Genomic DNA, 22,823 nt, shown 5'->3' with positions numbered 1-22,823 from the left:
AATACCCTCTTTTTATGTAGTTCTGATAAAGCTCAGTCTGTAAAATCTTTCTTCAGCTACCTCAAGGCAAGCGTTGACATTACCAAGAAGCAAGCAGTGCTAAAGCAAAAGAAATGTACCTGAGTGAAAGCCTGGGCTGAGATTACCTGCGATGAAATGGAAGATGCTCAGACAAACATTGAAGTGTTTCTGCTGATTGGGGAACTCAGTCCTTTTGCTGAAGAACTACTGTGGGACTTCAGGCACAATTGAGTCTTGATTAATTGTGAGGCAAAATTTGATTTTGATTAATTATTTGGTAAGTTCTGAAAATCACATACACACGGAGAAAGTCTCCCTATAACACGAATTTCTCTGGTTTCCATTCCTYGTTGTGCTGCTGTTGGGGATATTGAACACCTCCAGTTGTGGAATCCCTACCCYGGGAAAAGGACCATGTCAACTAAGCACAGGCAGTGCTGAGATTTATAGAGAAGTAAAGACAACTTCTGATATTAAGCAAAGAAAGCTGAGCTGGATAAAAAGCTTGCTTGAGTAAAATGAAGCTTTTCTTTTCTTTTTTTTTTCCTTCTTCCTCTTTTTCTTTCTTAAGCTTAACAAAAAAGAAAAATAGAAAATCCCCACTGATTGCATCCAGCTGTTAAAATTTTATGATACTGAGATCCCCAGTTGTCATGACCACTTCATGTAGTTTAATATGCAGTCGTATTCTTTTCAGTTTCATTTTCTTCCCCAACTTTAGTTAATAAAACACCTTTCAGACAGCCTGTTCTTAGTGGTTATAGAGTGCCTGGACTTCTTTTATAAAGAGGAGAAATGTGTGCAACTTTAAGAACTAATTYGTGTACACACACCCAGGTTGTTACCTGTGGGATGCCTTGGCACATGAGGAAGTTAAAGTGCAGCCATAATTCCCATTACTGTCAGTGAGATGCAAAGGAGACRCAGGCTGAAGGGCAGCAGGTTTATTCTGGTGGTTGTAGACCAACCCTGCCATATAAAGGTCAGSTCTCTGYCCCAGCCAGGGCTCCCCTTGCCTGYGGATGGCATTGGGCTCACGCCCAAAGTCAGTAAATCTCTCCAAACTTCTGACACTCAGAGGCCAACCAGCACCTCCCAAAYTACTGTGCATTTATTCTTTTGATCCACAGCGAGCATGGGGGTTGTTATCTATACTGTTTGCACAGTTTCAGCTTGGCTTTTGTGAAGGACTGTTTTGCTGTTTGATAGGCACAGATGAAATACCCAGGATAAAGGCCATGTCCACCATTCTTTCTTGTAAATGCCCACAGTTTTTTCTTGTGAATGCACTAATAATTATCCCAATTCCTTCCTGACTCACTGGTGTCTGCCCACACGAGCAGCCATGCATGTGTTGGAGGCACAGAAGTGACTCCCCGTGCCAGGGCAGTGTTGGCATCAGTGGGGATGAGAAATACTCCAACAAACACTTCTGCTCTAGAGCTCTYTGTTTGGTATGGCACACTGGCATTGCTCTGGCTTGTTACCACTGCTCCTGTATATAGAAAAAGCTCCACCATACATTAAGAAAGAACAATTGTACACATCAACAGCTCAAGGATCAGATCAGCTGATTTAATTAATCCCAGAACAAGCATTTCAAATAAGGGAATTCAGAATTACGATTAAGCTGCAAAGAAAAAAAAAAAGTGCTACAGGCAAGAGGGTTTTRCAGTGCTCTAGCTGGCAAATGCTTCTTTTTGAGCTTTGGCATYCTTTTGTATAAGTGTTTTGCCTTTGTGGTGTTGAAAATTACTTGAGAAATCTCTTTAATGATTCACTTTTATGTAATAGGTAACCACATTACTGCATGAAACATAAAGCAGTTAGAGGAACTGAAAATAAACTGGTTGATTTCCTAAGAGGTAACACTGTAAACACTTGGGTCAATCAATGCAGTTTGTGAACAATGTTAAAGGAAACATTAACTTCTGACATGCTTAGCTTGAGAAAGCTTTATCCTTCCTATTCCACTATTTATAATCATAGTTTAATARGAAGCCTCTAATGATAAGATCTTCCTGCTTGTTTAATCATCTTTTACTGAGCAAAACAGCGGAGTTAATTTGGGACCTAGAAAGGATGGACGCTATGGCTGGCTGGGAAAGCAGGGTGGAAGCTGCTGGTGGCAGCTGGCAGGCATGGGACTGTGTTGTAGCACTGCCCCTTGGAAAAAAAAACTTTTTTTCTCCAGGGCAAGTCATCAGTTTCCATTTGCTGCACCTGTTTCTCTCGTGACAGGGATAGCAAAAGCGGATTTTCAAATGATAGAGGTTTTAAAATGCAAAAAGTGAAATGTAAAGGGAGGGGAACACTTGCAGCATGGGGGGATGTTTTCTGAGATGAAGTAGAATTCACATCAAGTCCCTTTATTAAGTTGGGAAGATTCAGCTGACAGATAAACTTTTGATATAAAACTGCTAYCAGCTTGCCTTTTCCTGTCTTTCCTTGATCCCCTTGTCCTCCCTGCTATGCATTTCAGTCCTTTCTCAGTAAACCAAACAAAAAAAAAAGGGGGGAAAGAAAGAGCGAAATCACCATGACAGCTGTCACCATCAGAGAGTTCATGCTTACCTATCCTTCCCCTACCACCATCCTCAAGCACAACTTCCCTGGACAAAGCAATGTCCCCAGCCTGACCCAGCCTGAGGACTGCTGCAGCCCATCTCCTTCCAATATCAAAGCATTGCCAAGGATCAAAATGAATTTTATACTACCTGAAAGTTTATTTTGTTTGCCAAAAGCTATTCCATTGGCATTCCCTGGTTTGGATCTGTATGCAGTGACTCTCCTGCATTGCTCCTGATGTGTTTTTTTAGGGCAAATGGCTCCAGGTCCTGGTCTGGGAAGGCAGTAAGCAAAACCCAAACTCTGGGTTTGGCAGAGCTAGCACTGGTGGATTGCTTTCAACAACATCAGGAAAAATTAAATTTTTCCTAAAGAAAGAAAAAAAAAATAGTAGTGGCATGGTGGGAAGCAAATCTTGTCTTGAAGAGCTTTCAGCTGAAACAAGGAATGAGGCAGGAGCAACAGTAAGAGAAATGCAGTGAAACTCCTGTGGTAATGTGAGTAGGGATGAGATTCGTACCCATATCTTCGAGCTGTCAGATAAGTGCTCATTTGCATCCCAGAACTGGGAACAGAACAGTAACCAAGACATCTTGAAGTGATCCCAGGGCATGTGAGAAAACCCATCTGCCATGGTGCAAGTGGCCATGCAGTGCTGCAGTGATGAGAGGGGAGTGAGGGAAAAAGAGAGCAGTGAAAAAGGAATTGTAAAATAAAAGGATGCAAGTAAATTTCTTTGTGCTGTTAGGCCAGACTGCAGTGACACARCATTTGCTACAGTCCCCTTCATCTTTTTTGAAAGGAATTTGCTGTATGTCCCTGTCCCTGTCCAGTCAGAACGTGTGGTTGTGATCATTCGTAACAGCACACATCACTTAATACCACCAGCCTGAGCAAAGCCAAAACTGGAAACCTGAGCAGAGATATTCACCCTAAAAAACCCCAAAATGCATAGTTAAATCTGGTTTATCAAAATTAAGCATTTCTTACATGGATAGAAAAAGTGCAGAAAATATCTGCAAATTATTTCACCTTTTTTCTAAGATATGAAGTTACCATGTGTTTATGAGCTCCTGCACTTCCTGAAGCAAAGAACAGCCCTAGACATATGGCCACTCAGTACTAAAAACAAAAAATAACGTAATTCAGCCCACAAACTGAGGGCTGAATTCTGCTGGGTCTGAGTTCCTTTTGTGTCCTATAAAATTAAGAATYGTGGATATCAAAGAAAAAATGCTGAGTATCCTCCAGGGCTGGTTYATAGCCTTGTGGAAAGTCAGACTAAAAAGAAAACAACAAATTAAAGTCCCACAAAATTCCTCAGAASAAAGAAAATTGCATCAAAGCAACAGCTTTCACTTTTACCCCCTCAAAGAGCTGAAATAAGCAGGCACTGAGGTGGTAAGCGGTTCTCATCCTGTCACATTCTTTAGAAATGACAGAAATTGTCTGATTTTGCAGAGTAGCTGAACAAATTAGAAATGGTGGTATGAGTGGGGGTTCAGTTTATATAACTGGAGTTCCAAGACAGAAATACAGATTATGACACGTTAATGGAGATTGTGACATTCCCTCTACACGTAAATAAACACTGAATTTGAGAACCTCTGTTTTCCCCAAGCACTAGTAAATAAAAGTGTAACAGAGGCTTCGTGTAAAGTAACCATATGCTTATAATTATACAAACATTGTATATCCCCTGTGTGAAATTTCACATCTTTATTGCGTCTATTTTAATGTTTACAAAGTTAGCAGTAATTTTTCAAAATCAAATCTATCCTAAACAGGAAAAAACAATTTCCTACATAATTTTCATTTTCTACACCAGAGCAAATGAAAGTAGAATCACTGTTGCAAACTTCTTCCCTTTCTCCTGATGTGTACGCTGCAGTTKGTTCTCCTGATGTCAGGATGTGTTTTGATGCAGCAAGAATGCAGGAGTGGCTTCACTCTTCATGTCCACATATTCACTTTTTAACTGTGAGTGAGAGACAATGTGGTTCTAATCTAAGACAGTGACAAAAATGCAGAGAGCTTGCGGAGAAGCAAAGTTGCCACTGGTTTGTGGYAAAATAAAACGCTGTAAAAAGCAACAGTGTTGCGGAGGGTTAGCCCTGCTCCTTGTCCCGACTTTCCTTGTGAAAAGACTTGACAGCAAAAGCAGGAGCAAAAAGAACAGAAATGGGAAAGTTGTGCCCACACTGTGGGGCGGTACAAGACTCCACTGAGCCAGAACACGGGGGACTTATCTGTAAGAGCTGTGAGGGCAGTGGGGCACTGGGAGATGTGCAGATCCCGTGCAGGATGCTTGGAAAGTGAAACGGAACTTTATTTGGGGGATGACAATGCAGGAGGAACTTCAGACTCTCCTAAAGCATTATCATTATTATTTGAGTATGCTCCTTTGCCTCCTGCTAGTTCACATGCCATAATTTTGGCATTTGAAAATCTTGATCTACTTGGACTTTTGGGGTTTATGTTGGCAGCCTGGAGATGGAGCACGCTGAAATAAATATGCTCAGAAAAAAAAAAATCAAGTTTTTTTGTGTTTGAAAAAGAAATTGGCTAATGTGATTGTCCAGGATGCAGGCAGCTTGTGCAGGAGCTTGGTCTTCCATCTCGGAAGATTCTCCCAGCCAAGAGCAGGGCAGCCTGTCTGGGAGAGAGGCAGGGAGAGGAGCTGGCACATTATCCATAAGAGAAGATCCATCTGGGAAAAGGAAAACAATTCCTGGGTCAAAACATACCTACTGAAAAGTAGATGTTCCTGCCAATACAAAGCACTGAAAACCAACCTTTTCAGAAGCACTGCAGAAAAGAGTAGAGGTGCTAAAAATGCTGAGGCTAAAAGGATGAAAATTTAATGCCTCAGAACCAAGRGCCCTTGAAAGACAATTTCCATTTTCAAAGCCAAGGCTTAGGGAGGCTGGTATTTTGCTGAAAACCAGCACACAAGGACTACACTGGCATTTCAGAAAATGTTGCACTAATGGATGTGCTGACCCCCTAATTATGTGGTGTAACCACGGCCTTTTCGGAGACTATTGTGCTAAAGGGGGGAAAACSCCATAGTTTGAGGGGGTGCATTTTCTAGTCATCCTAATAAAATTTTAGTTCACAGAAATAAAAGTCCCACAATAGATCATTTATGTTAAACCAATCAATCTAGATAAAAAAAAAAAAAAAAAACTACCCCACAATTAAAAAAAAATTACAAAATAAAAAAAAATACTAAGAAGGAATGTCTAAAAACTGATCATCACTGTATTAATGTCCCTGAGGCAGCACAGTAAGTCTTACAAATGGCCACAAACCAGAGATGAAATCAATGATGCTCATGTCTTGTCTTGACCACTTGCAGGGATGAATTTTAACCTCTAACATTCTYCCCCAACATCTCTGCTCATGTTATGTTTATAGCAAGAGAAATTTCCATTAAACTTCCAGATGAAAAAAATCACATTTGTTTTGGACTACTTCCTGACTTTCAAATTTGCCTCTATCAATTTTTCTTTTCCCGAGAACAGCAAATTCACAGAAAGAAAAAAATGTGAAAGATGTGAAAACTATGTGAACTAGTGCAAGGAAATTAATGAAATGGGTTTTAAAACTGCACTATTGCAGTCTCCAAATTGCTTTAGCTCGGAGAAACATATTTGAAATAAAAAAAATTGTTACAAAATATGTATAATGCAATTATAAACGGAAATCTGGCCAACTTTCATTGTTGAGAAAACCGGAAAGGAAATAATTTTTTAAAAGCTATTCTTCTATTCTGATGGCTGCTATTATTTCACTCTTTTTATTGTTGCTGCCATTATGACACCCTTTGCMATGCACTGAAGCGGGGATCCCAAGTGTTTTACTCGCACTGATGCATTTCCATGCTGCCCCACCAAGTACCCACTCCTGCTTTTAGTTCCACWCAGTTTTCTCACTGACAGTCAAAYACAAAGCTTCTCAAGATGGTCCAGKAWATTCAAGTCCCTTGCAGCGACCTGACTTTGWAGCTCCATAAGGCACCAATCGCTGTGCCCCCACAGTTCCCTGCTCTGTCATTCCCGTGAGTGACTGTCTTGGCAATTGGCTGTTTTGAACAATGGCATTGTCTCCCAAAACGGCAAGGGGACACCTGAGCAGCCCCATGCTTTGAGAAACAGGCTGGAAAGCAGCACTGCCTCCTTTAGGCTGCTCCTGCTGCCTGTGTTCACCATCACCTGGTGAGCAACCCTGACTTGGGGTGCACCCAGGGGAGCCTCAGCAGGCCCTCAGCCTCCACACTGCCAGAAARGTCACAAGGGCCACAGGAAAGGTCCCTGTCGGCTGCTGAGGGCTTCAAGTCTGGCCTCTGATAAAGAAATGACAGTGCAAAGCAGCCACCCAAGTCGATTTTAGAGAATGCGTTAAAACATGTAAATTCAGCAGGTTGAAACTAAATCAGGCTGGTTGAAGTTGCTCTGGAGACCTTGCAGCTTTGCATTAGTATGAAACCACCTTCCCTTGGGAGAGGAGGAGGCCAAGGGAGAAAAAAAAACGAGAACAAAGAGGGAAGAGRAGAGACAGACCGAGAGACAAAGGCAGGAAGGGAACAGACACTCCGGGAGCAATGAGAGGATCCTGGAAACCAATGGAGTGAGAGTGGGAAAGGGCATCTGTGCAGCAGCAGCATTTGGGACCACAAGGAGGGGATGTGGGAAGTGGGAACAATATCAGAGAAGAAAAATAGGACAATGAAATACAGCAGGAGAGAAAAGAAAGAGCCTGAGGGGCTAGGGTTGGGCAGAAGTTGACGGAGGAGAAACTGGAGCTGGGCAGCTGATTGGAGATAGCCGGCAGGAGCATGGAATAAGTGAATAGGACACAAAAGCGGCAGAAGGAAACAAATAAGTGATGATAAGTCTCCAGAAGGAACTGGGTCATGGCAAGAAAAAAATAGCCAAAATGCTAATTACAGAGCAGAAAGGATGGGAGTGGCTAAGGGGAGCAGAAGYAACAAAAGTGAGGCATCAGAAAAGTGAAGCCAAAGGGACAGGAGGAGGGAGGACAGTTCCAGTGCACAAAGCAGCTGATGAAAGGGGAGGATAGTGGTCAGGAGGGTGTCTGTGAAGCCAAAGGATAGGCAGGAGGAGTGAAAGAGCAATAAATAAAAGGGGGTGAAGAAACAGGACTGAATGAAGTGGGAATTGGTTTTGCAGAACACTTGCCTCATTTCTGCACTGTCATTGATACTTTTTTGCAGCCCTGTCTCTTCACAGTTCATCTGCCAGCTCCTCACAGTACATCCATCCTGCTAAAAAGAAGCCAAGGCAATGACGGGCCCCGTTCTCTAATCCCAGCTGTACGATGTGTCCCACATCCACATGGTCACATCCAAATGGCCATCTAGGGACAGCCCCTGGCACAAAACATGACTTGTAACAGGCTTGGGCATTGACTGGGAGAGTGCTAGCTGGCATGGACCAAAACCACACCAGGGAGCTYTYCAARTCATGTGTGGAGGGCTGCRGGACAGTSTGAGCTCCTGTCTTGGGATTACCTKTTTTGCTGGCAGAAYTGCAGCCAGGTTCACTTGGAACCTAAGCCCACCACCAGCTTTGAATGTTCCCTTTATGATCCTTATCATCCCTCTCTCTCCATAAGAGATGGGAACCCAGTGGGACTAAGCATGCTACAGGCAAACTGGGATGTGCCAGGCTCGAAACCTGCTCCATATGCCCTGCCAGGGTGTGCCTCGACTCAGTGATCCTGTGCTGAACCGGGCATGGTGCCAAAATCCCAGGCAYGAGTTGCTCTCTCTTGGCAGAAATGAGAATAGGGAAGAAAAAGACAAGTCAGGTGYATGACTGCATGAAGAACAGCAGCTGATGGAGGAGCACGGCCAGAGAATTCTGATACAATGTGGGATGGATGCCAGATTCCCGTTATTTATTATGGACCAAGGTTTCACAGCTGAACACACGTGACCTCTTACTACAATAAGAAAAAAATCCACCAGTGGTGGAGCTGGGGCAGATAGGAGAGGTAGGAAGAAGTGGACAGAGGGAGATCAGGACAGGAAAGGAGGAAAGCTCAGCACAGGGCAGAGAAAAGCCACATGAGGAAGTGGAGGAAGGTGCTTTTTACAGCAGCAGTGCCAGGCAGGAGGATGAGAAGATGAAGAAGTAGTGACCAGGACAGGTAGGGTAATGCAAACATGTTACAATGCTTTGTCCATGGCTTTGAGCCTAAGACAGGTGGTTGGGTGGAACCATTGGAGAACTGACACCGGTTTTGTGCTGCAGGATTCACCTCTGTAAAGCCAGATGAAAAGGGGTGGGTGAATTTCTGAATCCTTGTACTTCTGCTCCACTGCTGTCTTTTGCATGACCAGGACAAGAGGACATGCCACACTTTGAGGAATCTTTCCTGCCTGCCCCTTGCTACCTTGATTATCCTGACAGTGCTGCCTGCCCAGTAGTGCCCAGCAGTGCCCAGCATTGCCTTTTGCTAAACCCCAGCCTGGCACTGTGCTTCACTTGGGCTGCTCCCCTCTTGGTGGTTGATCTGCAGCTTTTGAGGTAAGGAGAATGGTCTCTGGCTCTTTTTATTCGTTCTATTCCTTCTCTGATGGGTGGCAGGGCCTGCCTCAAGGCTGCCAGCTAGATGGTCCCTGGCACATCTGAGTGCCCTCAGTGAGACCCTTGCTTTCCACCAAATTTTCCTGCTTGTAAGACCCCTGTTTTGTGCCAAGTTCCCGGGCACATAGCCACGGGAATACAGAGAGCCTCAAGTGAAATAATTAGCATCGCACGGGTCTGCCCACACCCAAAGCCGGAGAACCTGTGAGGCACCTGAACGCACGACAGCATCGGTAGGTKGATGAGAAGCGGTACCCGAGAGGTGGCAGTAAGACGCGCGGCATCATTCTCCGGCTCTCGCGTCCCTTCCCGAGTGGAGTTCACAGCGAGGAGGGAGCAAAGGGACCCCCGAGCACCCGAGCACGGGGTGTCCCGTTTCGCCGCGGACCGCCCCGCGGGGCGGGCTGGGTGCCCCCACAGGGCGGTGCGCGGCGGGGCGGTACCCGCGGGGCGGGGCGGGCGGCTGCGGGCCGAGCCCGCCCGGGTGCAGTCGCCGCTCCGCGCCACGCCGCTGCGCAGTCCCCGCGCCGCTCCGTGGGCCGCCGGAGCCGCASGTCGGGCCGCCCTCCTCTTCCTCCCCACCGCCGCCGCCTCTCGCTATGAATGCGCGCCGGGCCCTGCTCTCCGCCGCCTTGCTCGCCAGCCTCCTCTGGGATTTACCTTGCTGCCTCCCGGCTTCCCTCCCTGCCGCCTCCGAGCTCGCCGCCTCCTCCAAAGGTGGTCGCAGCCGCAGAGTGCCGCGGTCCCCACGCGAGAACCGCCCGCGGCAAGGGGGACACGCCATGGGCCGGGCGCTCCCACGGGCGGAACCTCACGAGTACATGCTGTCTCTGTTCAGGACTTACTCTATCGCGGAGAAACTGGGCATCAACGCCAGCTTTTTTCAGTCGTCCAAATCTGCCAACACCATCACTAGTTTTGTAGACAGGGGACAAGGTAAGTTCTGCCCCCCCCCCGCCCCTCTCTGTCCCCCGGGGCTGTGGGTGCTCTTTCCGGCGGCGCTCCACGGTACGAGGCTGCCGTCCCGCGGAGCCTGGTGCTGGGGAGGTGGGGAGCGCGCTACAGTGGTCACCGGTGCTGTTCCCCGCCACGATATTGCAGGAAAGTGCCCATCTTTCGGTAAATTGAGAGTCGCCTTGTTTTATCTCAAAGCAAACGGCCCCGCGGCACTAAACCCGAGCCTCGGCAGCCCTATGTGCTGCGTGCGAGAAACAAGCGTGTTCCTCCCCGAATCGTCATGGGGTGGTGGAAAGCACGCCCCAGCTTTGCAGGCGGACTTTCGGTGTAAATTCGACCTTGAAAAAAAATTTAAATATCGTTCTTCTGGTTTCTTTCCATCCGCCAGAGAAAGGGCGGCTCTTATCGCCACAGCTGCACGGCAGAAACAAAGTTTAAACTGACCTAGGGCAAATATCTGCTCCCCGAGGCTGCTCGCGTCTCRGGTCGCGTTATCGGGGTTACCTGGAAGAGCCCCGGCCCCGTCCGAGAGCGCTGGGACTGGGACTGTCCGGCTCCGCTTGCGGGGGGTAGCGTGCAGCCCAGGTACCTCCCGGCCCCGGAACTCACCGAGGGGCGGCCGGGCTTGGCGTCTGCTCCGGGGCCGCATCCTTTGAGCCGTGTGCGGGTCGGTCCTCACCTACCCCCGGACCGRGACTGGCAGCGGCGCCCGCTACCCCGGGCCGCAGACCTTGCCCTCGTTCTTCCCGGGCAGCAGCGGTGCCGCGGGGCTACCGGGACCCCTTCGTGAACTGCACCCTGGCCTTTCTTTGCTTTTCTCTCATCATCGTATAGCTCGGACCTGGGGCCACGGGTGCACGTTTCTCGTCGATTCAGAGTAAAATCTTCCTTCCATGGAAACACTCCTTCTTCCCCTTTTCCCCACCGTCTTTTTTTCGTTACCCTGGTTGTGAGCCATCAAGAACAGATTAATTAAAAAGTTCTTCATGAAGATTGCTTTCGTTCCTCCCCCTCTCCCAGATCTGAAGACCCTCCCCTCRGTCCGCGCCTCCCCGGGCACTGGTGTACCTGCCGGCGGCTGGCAGAGCCGTCCCGCCGCTGCCGAGAGCCGGGGCAGCTCGCCTTTCTCCCGCCGTGTCCCAGYCGTTTTAGGGCAAAACAGAGCGCCGGGAAAATCACACGGCTCCCTGGAGCTACAGGAGCCGATCGCTCCACACCAAACCGAACCGAACCCCAAAGGACCCTCCTCACCGCCTCCCCGAGCCGGAAGCCTCTCCCCGCCCACGGCACCCAAGGCTCAGCCCCTTGCCCCCTCGCTACCCCTGGCTCTGCGGGCTTCTTTCCCGCGGAGGGAGCTCGGCAAAGCTCTTCGCCTCCCGCCTTGGTGCCCGTCGCGCCCCTCTGGGCTCGGGAGAATGCGTGGAAGCATCCACAGTATGTGCCCCTCGCAGTCGGAAGCGCGCAGACGTTTTCGAGGAGAAAGGGGACACGGGGTTTTGCTCTCCGCCTTCGCCTTATGKGGGTTGTTTTCTTCGTCGCTGTTAAAAGCGGGGGTGGGGGGAAGAGGACTCGCTTTCTGGAAATACGGTTTCGAAAACTCAGCGGTCAGAAAGGAGCTGGACCGCTCCCCCTGACGGAGAGGAAACGGGGTGCTAATTCTGCGGGCCGCAGGAAATGGAGCCGCACTCGATATCATCTTATTCTTGATAACCAGAAGAAAGACAGTTAATTTAACAAATTTAGCTCATCTCGCTGCATGTGAGATTTTACTGCGGGGGAAGTGATTTGCTAACAGAAGTCCTGGTTTGATTAAGGAAAAGCCTCACTTTTCCCCATTGATTTTGATTTGATGTGTCACAGGCTGTGACCTTCTGCTGGACCTTCTGAGGGTTGCTTAGCATCAAGCCACTGATTGGAGTATTTCAACTCAGTGATCTAATTGAGTGTTCATGTCATAACATATCAAATATTGTCTAGTCTCCCATAATGAAGTGGACCAGCCAATGGCACATCACCAAAAAACTTCAAGAGAGCTTCCGTTCCTCTGAAGTGGTAGCTGTTTTACTGCCCACCTCCCCGTGGGCTCCTAGCCCAGTTAATTGGCGAGCTGGAGTTGTGCTGATGATGAACAGTCTTTGCTCAGGAAAAGCGGGGAAAGGGGGGGCAGAGATTCTGTCAATTCATTTGCAGACAATATAGCTGCCCAAATTGACCCAATTAGATGCGCTSCTCTCTACCTGTGCGTCAGCTCCGGGGGGGATATGACGGTGGCCGTCCCACCCGCCGCACGCCATCCTGCATGGCAGCATTTCGGGGGCACAGYAGCCCGCAGAGGAGTGCGAAACAACTTTTATTCTTGCTGAGAAATACCCCTCCCGTATGTGAGGCGGGCTGCTGTGCCTGCGTGTCCGTGAGAGCGTCCRGCCGCCCCGCCGGCTCTGTCCGGCAGCAGCTCCCGTCCGCAGCAGTCCAAACCCGCCCGTCCCACCCCTCTCCGAGGCTGCGGGGCAGAGCGCTTCGGTGCGGACACCGACAGCCGCTTCCCTTCGCCTCRTTTCTTCCCTTCCCTCTTGCAGCTAATAAGATCGTTTTCAGGGTAACTCGAGAAGGAGTGAAGCCATACTACTGCTTAATATAGATACAATTTTTCCCCGTCGGTAGAAAAAGAGAGCAGAAAGGGGGCAAAGGGYTTGCGATTCCCCCTTCTCCACCCCCTCCCGCCCCCCACTCGCTCCCCCTTGTTACGGTCGCAAGATCAGACAGGACCTAGCTGAATGTAGGAAAATTACTGTTGGCACATGAAGTAACTCATTAAAACGCAGATGGTGCTCTCACTGGCCTCAGGACCCCCAGCATTGGAGCTCCACAGTAACGCAGGACAATTAGGAGCTGCAAGGACTCCACCAGGCAGGGGAAAAAAAAAGAAGAAAAAAAAAAAAAAAAAAAAAAAAAAGGAGAGAGCGGGAGGGAGCTGGAGAAGGGAGCTATAAACAAGCAATCTCACAGCTAGCAAGAAACGCGGCACGGCTGGGAACAAATCGAAAACAAGAAAAGAAATAGCCAGGGCTCRAGGGAGCGCGATTTTCGAAAGGATGTCCCGTGGGAAGGGAGTGCCACGAGGGCCGGCTGCTGCGAGCGGTCCTCGCCTTTCCCTTTTGTGTCTGCAGAGCTGCCCGTAGCACCGGAACCACAGCAGGGCTCCGCATACGAAATGTTGCGGTCCGCGCCTAAGGGACGGGGAAATCGAAATAGATCGAGATCGTCTCATTTTCCCTTCCTCGTTTTCTTTATGCAGCTTTGCGCTCCATTTGGACGCAGCTGATTCGGATGGGCAGGGATCCGAACATCGTTATTTTGCTCTTGCCATGAGGGTCGTGAGAGTGGTGAATAGAGGGCTAAAACGAAAGGGGGATCCCGTGTACAGAAACTGAAAATGACCCGGCTGTCCATGTGCCAGAAGAAAGAGCGTAAATCCCACTTGAAGTTCATCTAGTACAACATATTTATGCAAAACAGCGGGTTTCTGGGTGGACCGAAAGCTGCAATGCAGTGTAATCTGTGCAGCGCCTTTGCCCAGGCAGTGTTGTCGTTGGCAGGAGGAAAATGAAATATAAACAGGGAAGTATTTTAATGGGGAAGGAGGGAATTCACAACTGTTAATTATTTGGTGACCTTGTATTCGATTTGTTTGAGCCCCTTATAAAAACACTAATGCAGACCAGACGGCCGGAGCGCGGCAGCGAGCTGCCGCTCCTTATCCCCGCCGTGCACCCGGGAAAGGAGCGAGCGGCCCGGCCCGGCCCGGCCCGGCGGGGTCTCCGCGCCCGCGGAGCCAGTCGGTGGCTCGGGGGCGGGCGGGGCGCGGGCAGCGGCTCCGCTGTGCCTGTGCCGGGCGGTGTTTTGGGGGTTGGTGCTTTGCCCACCGCGCTACGGGAGCCGTGGGAGGGAGCGGGGCCGGGGCTCAGGCGGAGCGGARAGCAGCGTCCCCTCGGCGGCTGCGGATGCACCTCTCGCCTCTTCTAAGTGAAAATCGGAGCTGTCGGCGCGGAGAGTATTTTTTTAAATTTATCTTTCGTTTGTTTGCTGTCCCTTGAGAAGGCGCRGGGGCTCGCGCACGCCGCACCGCGGGACGGGAGGGCGGTCCGGGGAAGCGGCACCGGGAGCTCCATGGATCAGGCAGCTCGGCGGGGCGGTGCGCGGCCGCGGAGCCGCTCTACTAACGGGACCAGTAGTTAACGCCTATCAAACCATTCCGGTGGCTCATTTTGGACCTTGTCCTCATTATTTTTTCGTTTTATTTATTATTATTTTTTTAATATCGAAACCCTCCTACGGGGCTTGTTAAGAGGCTGCGTTTGATTTTTTTTTTTTTTTTTGGGAGGTGGGGGGGTTGGAAGGCGAGGGGGACGGAGGACCGAGTTCTCCGCCTCGGAGCTGTGGAGTTTCCGCCGCCCGCGGGGAGATGCTGTACCGCAGCTGGGCTGGCCCCAACCGGCAGCCGGGCGGCCCGCGGGGAGAAAATCCGGCGCAGGCCGGGGCCACTCGCGCTGGGCACGGCAGCGGGGCGCCTCGCCCTCCTCTTTTACCCTTCCCTCCCTAGTAGAAAAAAACGCCAAAACAGTCGATGGCAGAAAACCCTCCTTTCTTTGAGATTTTGGAGCAGGCTGAAACTGAGGTTAGGAGTCCTCCCGTGCCTGAAKTCTAATTTATGGGTGAAAAGGGATRTTTCAGTATTTTCTSGTTGTGGCCAGATCTGTATGCTCTGCTGCAGAATCCTAGCGCTTCCACAAATACCGCTCAGAAATATCCTCCAAAGCGTAMCCTCGCTTCATTTCTTAGCTCCAAATACTGGGAATACTCAGATCGGTTTTCTCAAGACGAATAAGTTCGGAGGAATTATTTCTCTTCTGTCTAAGTAGCGGAACAGCTGCACACGGGGAAAGGGAAAGATACTGGGTTAAGGTCTGTTACAGAAGGTAGAAACTCCCGAAAAAAGCTCCTCTCCGCCTCGGTGCATCTTCTGGGACGATGCCGACAGCCGAGGGCCCGGTGCTTTGCGGAATGTCCGCGGGTGTTGCAGCGGTCCCTCTGCGCCCGTGGGCCGAGAGTCCCTCGTGGGAAGCGGGGAGGTGGCGCCAAGAGGGAGAATGGGGCAAGAGCAGGCAGCCTTTCCGGAGCAGGTACGGTACAGGGGTGATCAAAGGTGCATCACAGCCAGGTGCTTCCCCGCTCTGAGAAGGAAAAAAAAAAAAAGAAGGAAAAGGAAACAGCCCTCCAACAGCTAGTTAGCGTTTTTGGCAGGATTGGGAATTCGTCCGAGGAAGGTGTGGTCTTTCTCGGTTACTCGATAGCGAAGCGAACGATACATTTAAATCTAATCACTTGCTGTAATAAAAAACCGCGGCAAGGCAGGCGCAGGGAGACGTGGAATTGAAACCCGGAGAAATACCACACATGGAGAGTCAGCCCCTTGTTTCCACAGCTTGGGTAACGCTCCGAAAGAAATACCTGTCAGCCTTGCGACTCTGCAGACAACGTGTGGGCAGATCTTCGCAATTAGGGACAATATATGTTTTAATTTCCAGATTATTGTTGTGCCAGTGTCTGCAAAGTGTCTTTAAACTGCAAATGTGCTTTTGGTTTGCGAGTTTAAATATGGCTTGAAAGAGAATTTGGGAATGGGAAAATTCTTCTGAATGTGGTTTGGGTATAATTTGCAGTGATGTAAAGTTAAGATCTGAGCCCTGATGAATTGGCTGGGAGCCCAGTACCTGATCTGCCATGAAAAGAGAAACTTTGTGTAGCCTTCGTTAACCCCCGTCTCTCCTCAAAGCCCAGATTGAGGCGAGAAAGCGACCCAGGAAGCGGGAGAGGCTTCACACAGGGAATCGAGGAAAACGTCCCAACCCAGTCATTCATTTAGCTTCGGAGATGCTAAAACCGCAGCCACCGCACCTCGGAGGAAAGCGTCGGGGAAAGCTGACGGGGGCCCGGCGCAGCCCCCCGGGACCGGCCCTCCCGCGGGAGCACCGGGCACGCCGCTGCCCGGGTGCCTCGGGAAGGGCAGAACGGAGTAGGGCTGCTCTCTCCCTCCTGCCACTGACACGTCCTTATATGTCAGATAGACCTACTCCCTTCTTCTGTCCCTCCTTACGCTCCTAATATTTTATTTTCGCCCGAAAAAAAAAATAAACTACGGAGAGTCGAAATAGAACTAATACTGCGTAACTAACATTCATCTACATTAATAATACAAATATAAACACACCTCCCTGCTGCATTTTCTGCTATGTGGCTTTCCCCAGCCCAGCTGGGATGACTTTGCTCTTCTCACCAAGTATTTCGGTAACGGGYATATCTGTAAAGACAACTTCAACTCGCCCAAGAAGGCAGATCTCGCCCTGGCKATTAGAAACCCTGGATTTCACCCCAGTCGCTCCTTGTGTTTAAAGAAAAACTGAAGAGGACAAGACCCTGTCCGTGTATACTASTAAGAGGAAGAGAAAGGGACAGCCTGAGTGTCACCACGCCGTGTCTGCTGCGGGTCTTTGTGTGCTGGGAAGGCGGCAGCTCCTCTGGAACAAAGGGTCCCCAACCTAGACCCGTCTCTCCCCGTTTTGTGGAGGTTCTGCAGGTGCCGCTTCCCCTCCTCTCGACTGTGCAGCCCTCCGCTGCTTTTCCCACCTCTCGACTGTGCTGGGAGCGAGCCAGTACTGGTTTAGGATTATGTATTCATCTGGAATTATTAGGTTACAAGAGTGAATAAATAGCGTTTATCTGATCGGATTCAAAGCTGCTTATTTGAAACAAGCGGCAGCCCTGCCCCTTTCCCTGCCCTCCCGAGAGAGGCACGGGAGCCGGCAGCTGCCTGAGTCAGTGGGACTTTCCCAGCACAAAGTTTCGGTGCTGCTGAAACCCATCTCAGAGATTCGCTTGACCGAAGGTACATATCTCCGCAAATCGGCCGTGTCCCCAGCGTCCTGTGCCACCGAGCAACCCGGATCAGCCGTACAACGTCCAAACTCTCGCCGAACTGGAGTATCAAAAGATGCTGCTTGAGGAGCATCCCTGAGCAGCCCTCTTGGCACCCACAGTGCCGGAGCTTGTTTCCTCCCGCACCGCCRTGTGGCAGGGGTCTGCAGACCCTTTAAAGCCCGTTTTCAGCAGCGGGGACATGCGGGCWGTTCAATCTCTCCCCGCTTCCCTCCCGTCTAACCTGCACGCCTGGATGTTACCCCCGAATGGGACTATTCCCTGCGCAGCGCCAGGCCACCTGCGYGATGGTTCGTCGGGAAGGAGAGGGGCGCTGTCACCTTCGTGTGTCCCCATCCCTCGGGAAAGGGCTGCCTTTTGCCTGAGAGCTCAGTCTGCCGAGCAGTGCTGCCCTGTTCCCGCACCCCGGCAGGGATGCGGGAGATCCGGGGGTGCCTGGCTCTGGCCAAGAATAGGACAAGGAGTGTGTGTATGAAGTGTCTGCTCCGGAGGGACAGYGGCCTGAAGGCAGCACTCTCCTCACCCCCTACCCCATGGCGACTGGGAGTAGCAAAGAGAGCGGCTATCTTTCTTTGAAACCAAGCGTGACACCCTCCTCTCCATCACCTAAGCAATTAAAGASAGCGATTAAAAGCGAATCTGTGCCCAGGCCCGGCTCTGGCCACACCCCGMAGCTTGGGATAGGGGCAGGGGAAGGCGCTGATCTAGTTTCCTCGACGGTCGCTGGASCCCTTGAAGGAAGGTCTGAGGTATCTCGGCAGGGCCAGGAGATCCGTCTGCACCCCATGGGATACCTGGGTATCTGACAGATGTCGGACGCCGAAAAAAACCCGAAGATGACGGGAAAGACGAGAAGAAGGAGGAGGACCTGCACTTTCTTACCCGAGGGATGCTCATCCCCTTCTGTCTGAAGCTCCCAGGACCCCCTTGAAGGAGGGGGGCAATGATCTAGAGATTTACTGAGCTGCTGGACCCTCCTCCTGCAACCAAGTGCACCTCAGCCCCTGGCCCCGATGGCTGTAAAAGGGAAAACTACCCACACTGCCCCAAAACCCACAACAGACTYATGGCCCAAATCCTGGTCTGCACTTGCAGCGCTGATGAAACTGTCCAGCACCTCTAGCCAACTCCCGACGGATTTCGCTTTTATTTTCAGCAGCTCGATAGASCAGCTGTTTTCGTCACTTGGAGTGTGACGACATTTTTCGGGCTCTGCGCGTGTTTTTTTTTGAGTCTCCTTCCGCCTTCCCCGAGCGGGATGCACGACCGGGCTGCCTCTCGCCCCTCGCTGGGGAAGGAGCAGCCCCGCCGCGACAAAACAGACAAACCTGAAGAGGTAGGCGGAGGCAGCGATGCGAAAGGCCTGGGTTCGAATTCTCCAGGATGCCTGAAGGGCCGGACCGACCCCGCATCGCGCCCGCCGGCGCGCAGCCCCGTGGAGGCGGGGAAGCTCCGGCTCGGGAACTCCCGCTCCCTTGCTGATTCCCCGCTCCGGGCGAGGAGCGGACCGCGGCCGAGCTCCGGCTGCCCGGCCCCGGGAGCAGGGCAGGTGTGCGGGCCCGGCCAGCGCCTCGCTCCGCAGCGTGGGATGCCGCGTGGGTGCGCGGTCCGGGCGGGCGGCGGGGCCTCCCGCGGCGGCTCCTGCGGGGCGAGGGGGAYGCGCTCGGCAGGAAGCCAGGCTCCGCCGTACATCCCGTGGCCTGCCTACGGGGCAGCTTTTTATCTCAGCAATTCCAGCTGTCCCTGCCGCACTCTACGCTCCATCTCCCTGCTGACGTCTAGGGGAACACTCAGCGACGCAGGGCGACTGTCGAGTGTGCTAATCCGCACTGATTAACTGCACGTTAATCCGCATTGATTTTTACATYGCCGTGGCGCGTCTGAAGGTTTTGGTCTGCATAAATCATCTCCTTGTCTCTCCTGCCCCTCAGGAGGTTCCCCGAGACCCGTCAGGGAGAGCCGAGGTTGTGAAACATACTGATTAGGAATCTCAATTACCTTTGATATCGATAAATAACAGGCAGGAGTATATTTCTTTTAGTCTCTGTTACTACACCTGGGGCGGGCTGAGTTTGGAAAACCCGGTGAGGGGCTGCTGAACAGAGGCTCCAGTGACACTTTTACTATAGAAATCTACACAAGCTTTACTAGCTCCTGGGGAAACACAGGGGCTTTGGGAATTTTTGTATTTGCTGGGTTGTAAACATTTTATTGGAAAGCAGCTCAGGGGAATCTGGTTTGCTTTCTACGCTGCACTTCGTGCATGGATGTGTCAAAAAAGAAGTCCAGGTTTTTCTCAGAGGAKAATAGATATGTGTATATGGGGTTGATTGGCAGAAGATATGCGTGGAGCAGGGTCTGCCCCTATTGCTGGAGAGCTGTCTCCTGTCTGGTGCGGGTCCTTCCGTACTTCCTTTCCTTTCCATATTCTTCCTTTTCCTTTTCATAGTATTCCCTTCTTTTTCCTCCTCCTAMCCTTCCCCGATCCCGGTCCGGTTGGGGGTGGGGGGTGAGGCGGGCAGGAGACACCCCGGCCGGGCAAACTGGCGGTTCTCCTCTCCCTTCCCCGCCTCAGAGACCTCTCGGCAGATCCCCCCGAGCGCAACTGACTGTAATTATTTTTATCTCGCAGACGATCTCTCGCCCGCTCCCTTGAGGCGGCAGCAGTATGTGTTTGATGTGTCGACCCTCTCGGAGACGGAGGAGCTGGTGGGGGCCGAGCTGCGGCTGTTCCGCCGGGCCCCCCGCGGCCGCCCGCCGCCCGCCGCCCCGCCGCACATGCAGCTCTCCGCCTGCCTCTCGCCGCGCCCGCTGGACTCCCGCGCCCTGGACCCGCGGGCGGCCTCATCCTCCGCCTGGGAGGTGTTCGACGTGCGGCAGGGCCTGCGGGAGCAGCGGCCCTGGAAGCGGCTGTGCCTGGAGCTGCGGGCCTCGGCGGAGCGCGGGTCGCGGCGCTGGCTCGACCTGCGGGGCCTGGGTTTCGCCCGTCGGCCGCGGCCGCCGCAGGAGCGGGCGCTGCTGGTGGTCTTCACCCGCGCTCGGCGGCGGAGCCTCCTCGGGGAGCTGCGCGCCGAGCTGGGCGCACCCCCGCCGCCGCCGCCCGCCGCCCGCCGCCCGCCGGCCCGGCGCCAGCGCCGCACCGCCTTCGCCAGCCGGCACGGCAAGCGGCACGGCAAGAAGTCCCGGCTGCGCTGCAGCAAGAAGCCGCTGCACGTCAACTTCAAGGAACTGGGCTGGGACGACTGGATCATCGCCCCGCTGGAATACGAGGCCCACCACTGCGAGGGGGTCTGCGACTTCCCTCTGCGCTCCCACCTGGAGCCCACAAACCACGCCATCATCCAGACCCTCATGAATTCCATGGACCCCGGCTCCACGCCGCCCAGCTGCTGCGTCCCCACCAAACTGACCCCCATCAGCATCCTCTACATCGACGCGGGCAACAACGTGGTGTACAAGCAGTACGAGGACATGGTGGTGGAGTCCTGCGGCTGCAGGTAGCGGGCGGGACGCTCCTCGGCGGCAGCCGGGGTCTGCGTGTGGCGGAGGTGCGGCGGCAGCGGCGAGCGGGGCCCCCGTCCCGGGCCCGGCCGAGCGCGGCTGGGGCGGAGAGGACCGGCCGAGGGGCGGGAGGCCGCCCGGTGCCCGGGTTCCGCGGCGGCTGCCCGCGGGGGCGGCGGGGCTACGGCAGAGGCGGCCCGCGGCTGCCGGCGGGGAAGGGCGAGAGGGCCGGGCAGGCGGCGAAACCCCCGCCCGGTCCCTTCCCTGCTCCCCTCTCCTCCCCCGGGGTTTATCTGGCGATCTATCCTCCTCCCTCCAAAGGTGAAGGCAATTTACCAAGTACAAAAAGAGTCGGGGGAGGGAGAGGGAGCAGACTGATCCCTCTCTCTGAAGTTGCTCTGAAGAGGGCTGTTTCATTTCTGCCCTCTCTCTTTCACATTCCTGCAAGCTTACCAGCCAGAAATAGCCTACGGCCCCCCCTCCTTCCCTCCCCCCCAAGGGAAAATAAAGAGAAAAGGAGGAAAAAAAAAAAAAAAAMMCAAGAATTGCTTAAGATTGTAATTACCAGCTAGGTTTTATTTTAAGACAGCAAAGAAAAACTGTGAAGAGCGAACTGTTACCTAAAGCACAACCGGGGTGGATTGGAAAGGGAACGCCTTCGAATCTCACGAAGAGTGCAAGGATGCCATTGCCAGGTCTCTGGGTAGCTCTGTCTCGGCAGCCCTCGCAACTTGCAGCAGTATTATACGCAAATGTTGTGCTGGGAAAGGCGTTTTGTGTAAGATTTCTGTTTCCCACCTTTGGTCTCAGCTGTGGCTTCACCCGAGGAACGTGCACTTCGAAGCTATGCCTAGCCCTTTCTTCATGTAATTATTATGTTCGTAGTTTCAGGCTTTTCCCCACCGATTTCTAGAATTGTTGGCTTATCTGGTTTTGCAGAGCTACAAACTTGTGGAAAAAAATAAAAAAGAGAAGAGAATAATAATATAAAATGCTAATAAAAAGACTCGATCAGGAGCATTAATTTAAAATGCACATTTTGCTTTGGATGCACTGTTGTTCATATAAAAGTTGTAAATATTTGTTTATTTAAACAGACTGAAAAGTGCAAAATGGAGATGAACAACATGCATTTCTTTTTTAATGTACAAAACATGATATGCACTCGAAATGTTATAATTTCTAATATTTTTAAAAGTTTATATTTGAGTTGTACAGAATTAAGCAGTAATCAAATATTTCATCCTTACTTAACATTATCATTTCCTTAAGATATTATTACAAGATTTAAATTCTGTGCTAATAATGGAGAAAAGAATTTTTTTTACTGTCTACCTCAATATAATGCAAGTATTTACAACTCTAAAGTTATCTGAGGTAAATTAATATTCAGAACATTTTTACAATACACCTTTACTGGACGATACTACAACTATTATTGTATTATTAAACATTTTTTTCCAAAAAGTCAGCTTGCTTTTATATGTTCTATTATTTGATTAAGTAATTCTGAGTTCTCAAGTAAATATTTGCTCTAATTCTAAAATACTGCAGAGTTGAGTTGGATCAAGTGCCACTTGAAGGCGTACCTAAAGCCATTCCTCCTGTCTGAAGACTTTTTGTACTCACGAGATCTTTAGTTTCGTYTTTGGTATATGCCAGTGGCATAAAGCTGCATTATGTTTTTATGCATTTTATTCAATGATTTTTGTAAGTGGGAGAATGCATTAAGGGGGAAAATTCAGGCAAACGTTTGTAAATCTCATCTGTACTGGGGTCATTAATATACACTGTATGATGATGAGCAAAAGACAATGAATGTTTTATAAATGATATTTATTTTGATGCAATGGGTAATATATTCATTAAATATTTCCTGGCTATCTCTTAGATAATGAAGAACTATTCAATGAGTAGCTGTTTCAGTAAGAGCAGGATCCTCTCTCAGTGATGCGTGCAGAGGTGGTACAGGCAGCTCGTGGGCTGTGAGCCTCACTCTTGGAAAAAAATAAAGCCTCATCGTATATGCAGAAGGTCTGAAAGAGCTGCTCACCTTGTGGAATGTGTTTGAAAACAAGGTTCCTTTCATGGAAAGTGGAATTTTTTTTCCATATCACAAGATCTGATCCCACACGTTTTTCTCTGACTAGCTTTCACTCCCTTGGA

At 50.9% G+C, this 22,823-nt stretch overlaps 1 protein-coding gene across 1 annotated transcript; it reads left to right on the top strand.

Annotated features, from left to right (window-relative positions):
• Positions 1–9,730: 9,730 nt before the first annotated feature.
• On the top strand, positions 9,731–20,746 carry GDF6 (growth differentiation factor 6). Its single transcript, XM_057366241.1, has 2 exons — positions 9,731–10,142; positions 19,789–20,746. The coding sequence occupies exons 1-2, from the start codon at positions 9,806–9,808 to the stop codon at positions 20,655–20,657; spliced, it is 1,206 nt and encodes a 401-aa protein (XP_057222224.1). The 5' UTR covers positions 9,731–9,805; the 3' UTR covers positions 20,658–20,746.
• The last annotated feature ends 2,077 nt before the right edge of the window (positions 20,747–22,823 follow it).

This window comes from Malurus melanocephalus, unplaced genomic scaffold (assembly GCF_030028575.1).
Source record: "Malurus melanocephalus ecotype Western Australia unplaced genomic scaffold, MMel_1.1 scaffold_62, whole genome shotgun sequence".
NCBI classification, from domain to species: Eukaryota; Metazoa; Chordata; class Aves; order Passeriformes; family Maluridae; genus Malurus; species Malurus melanocephalus.
This window is presented reverse-complemented; position numbering and strand designations above follow the sequence as displayed.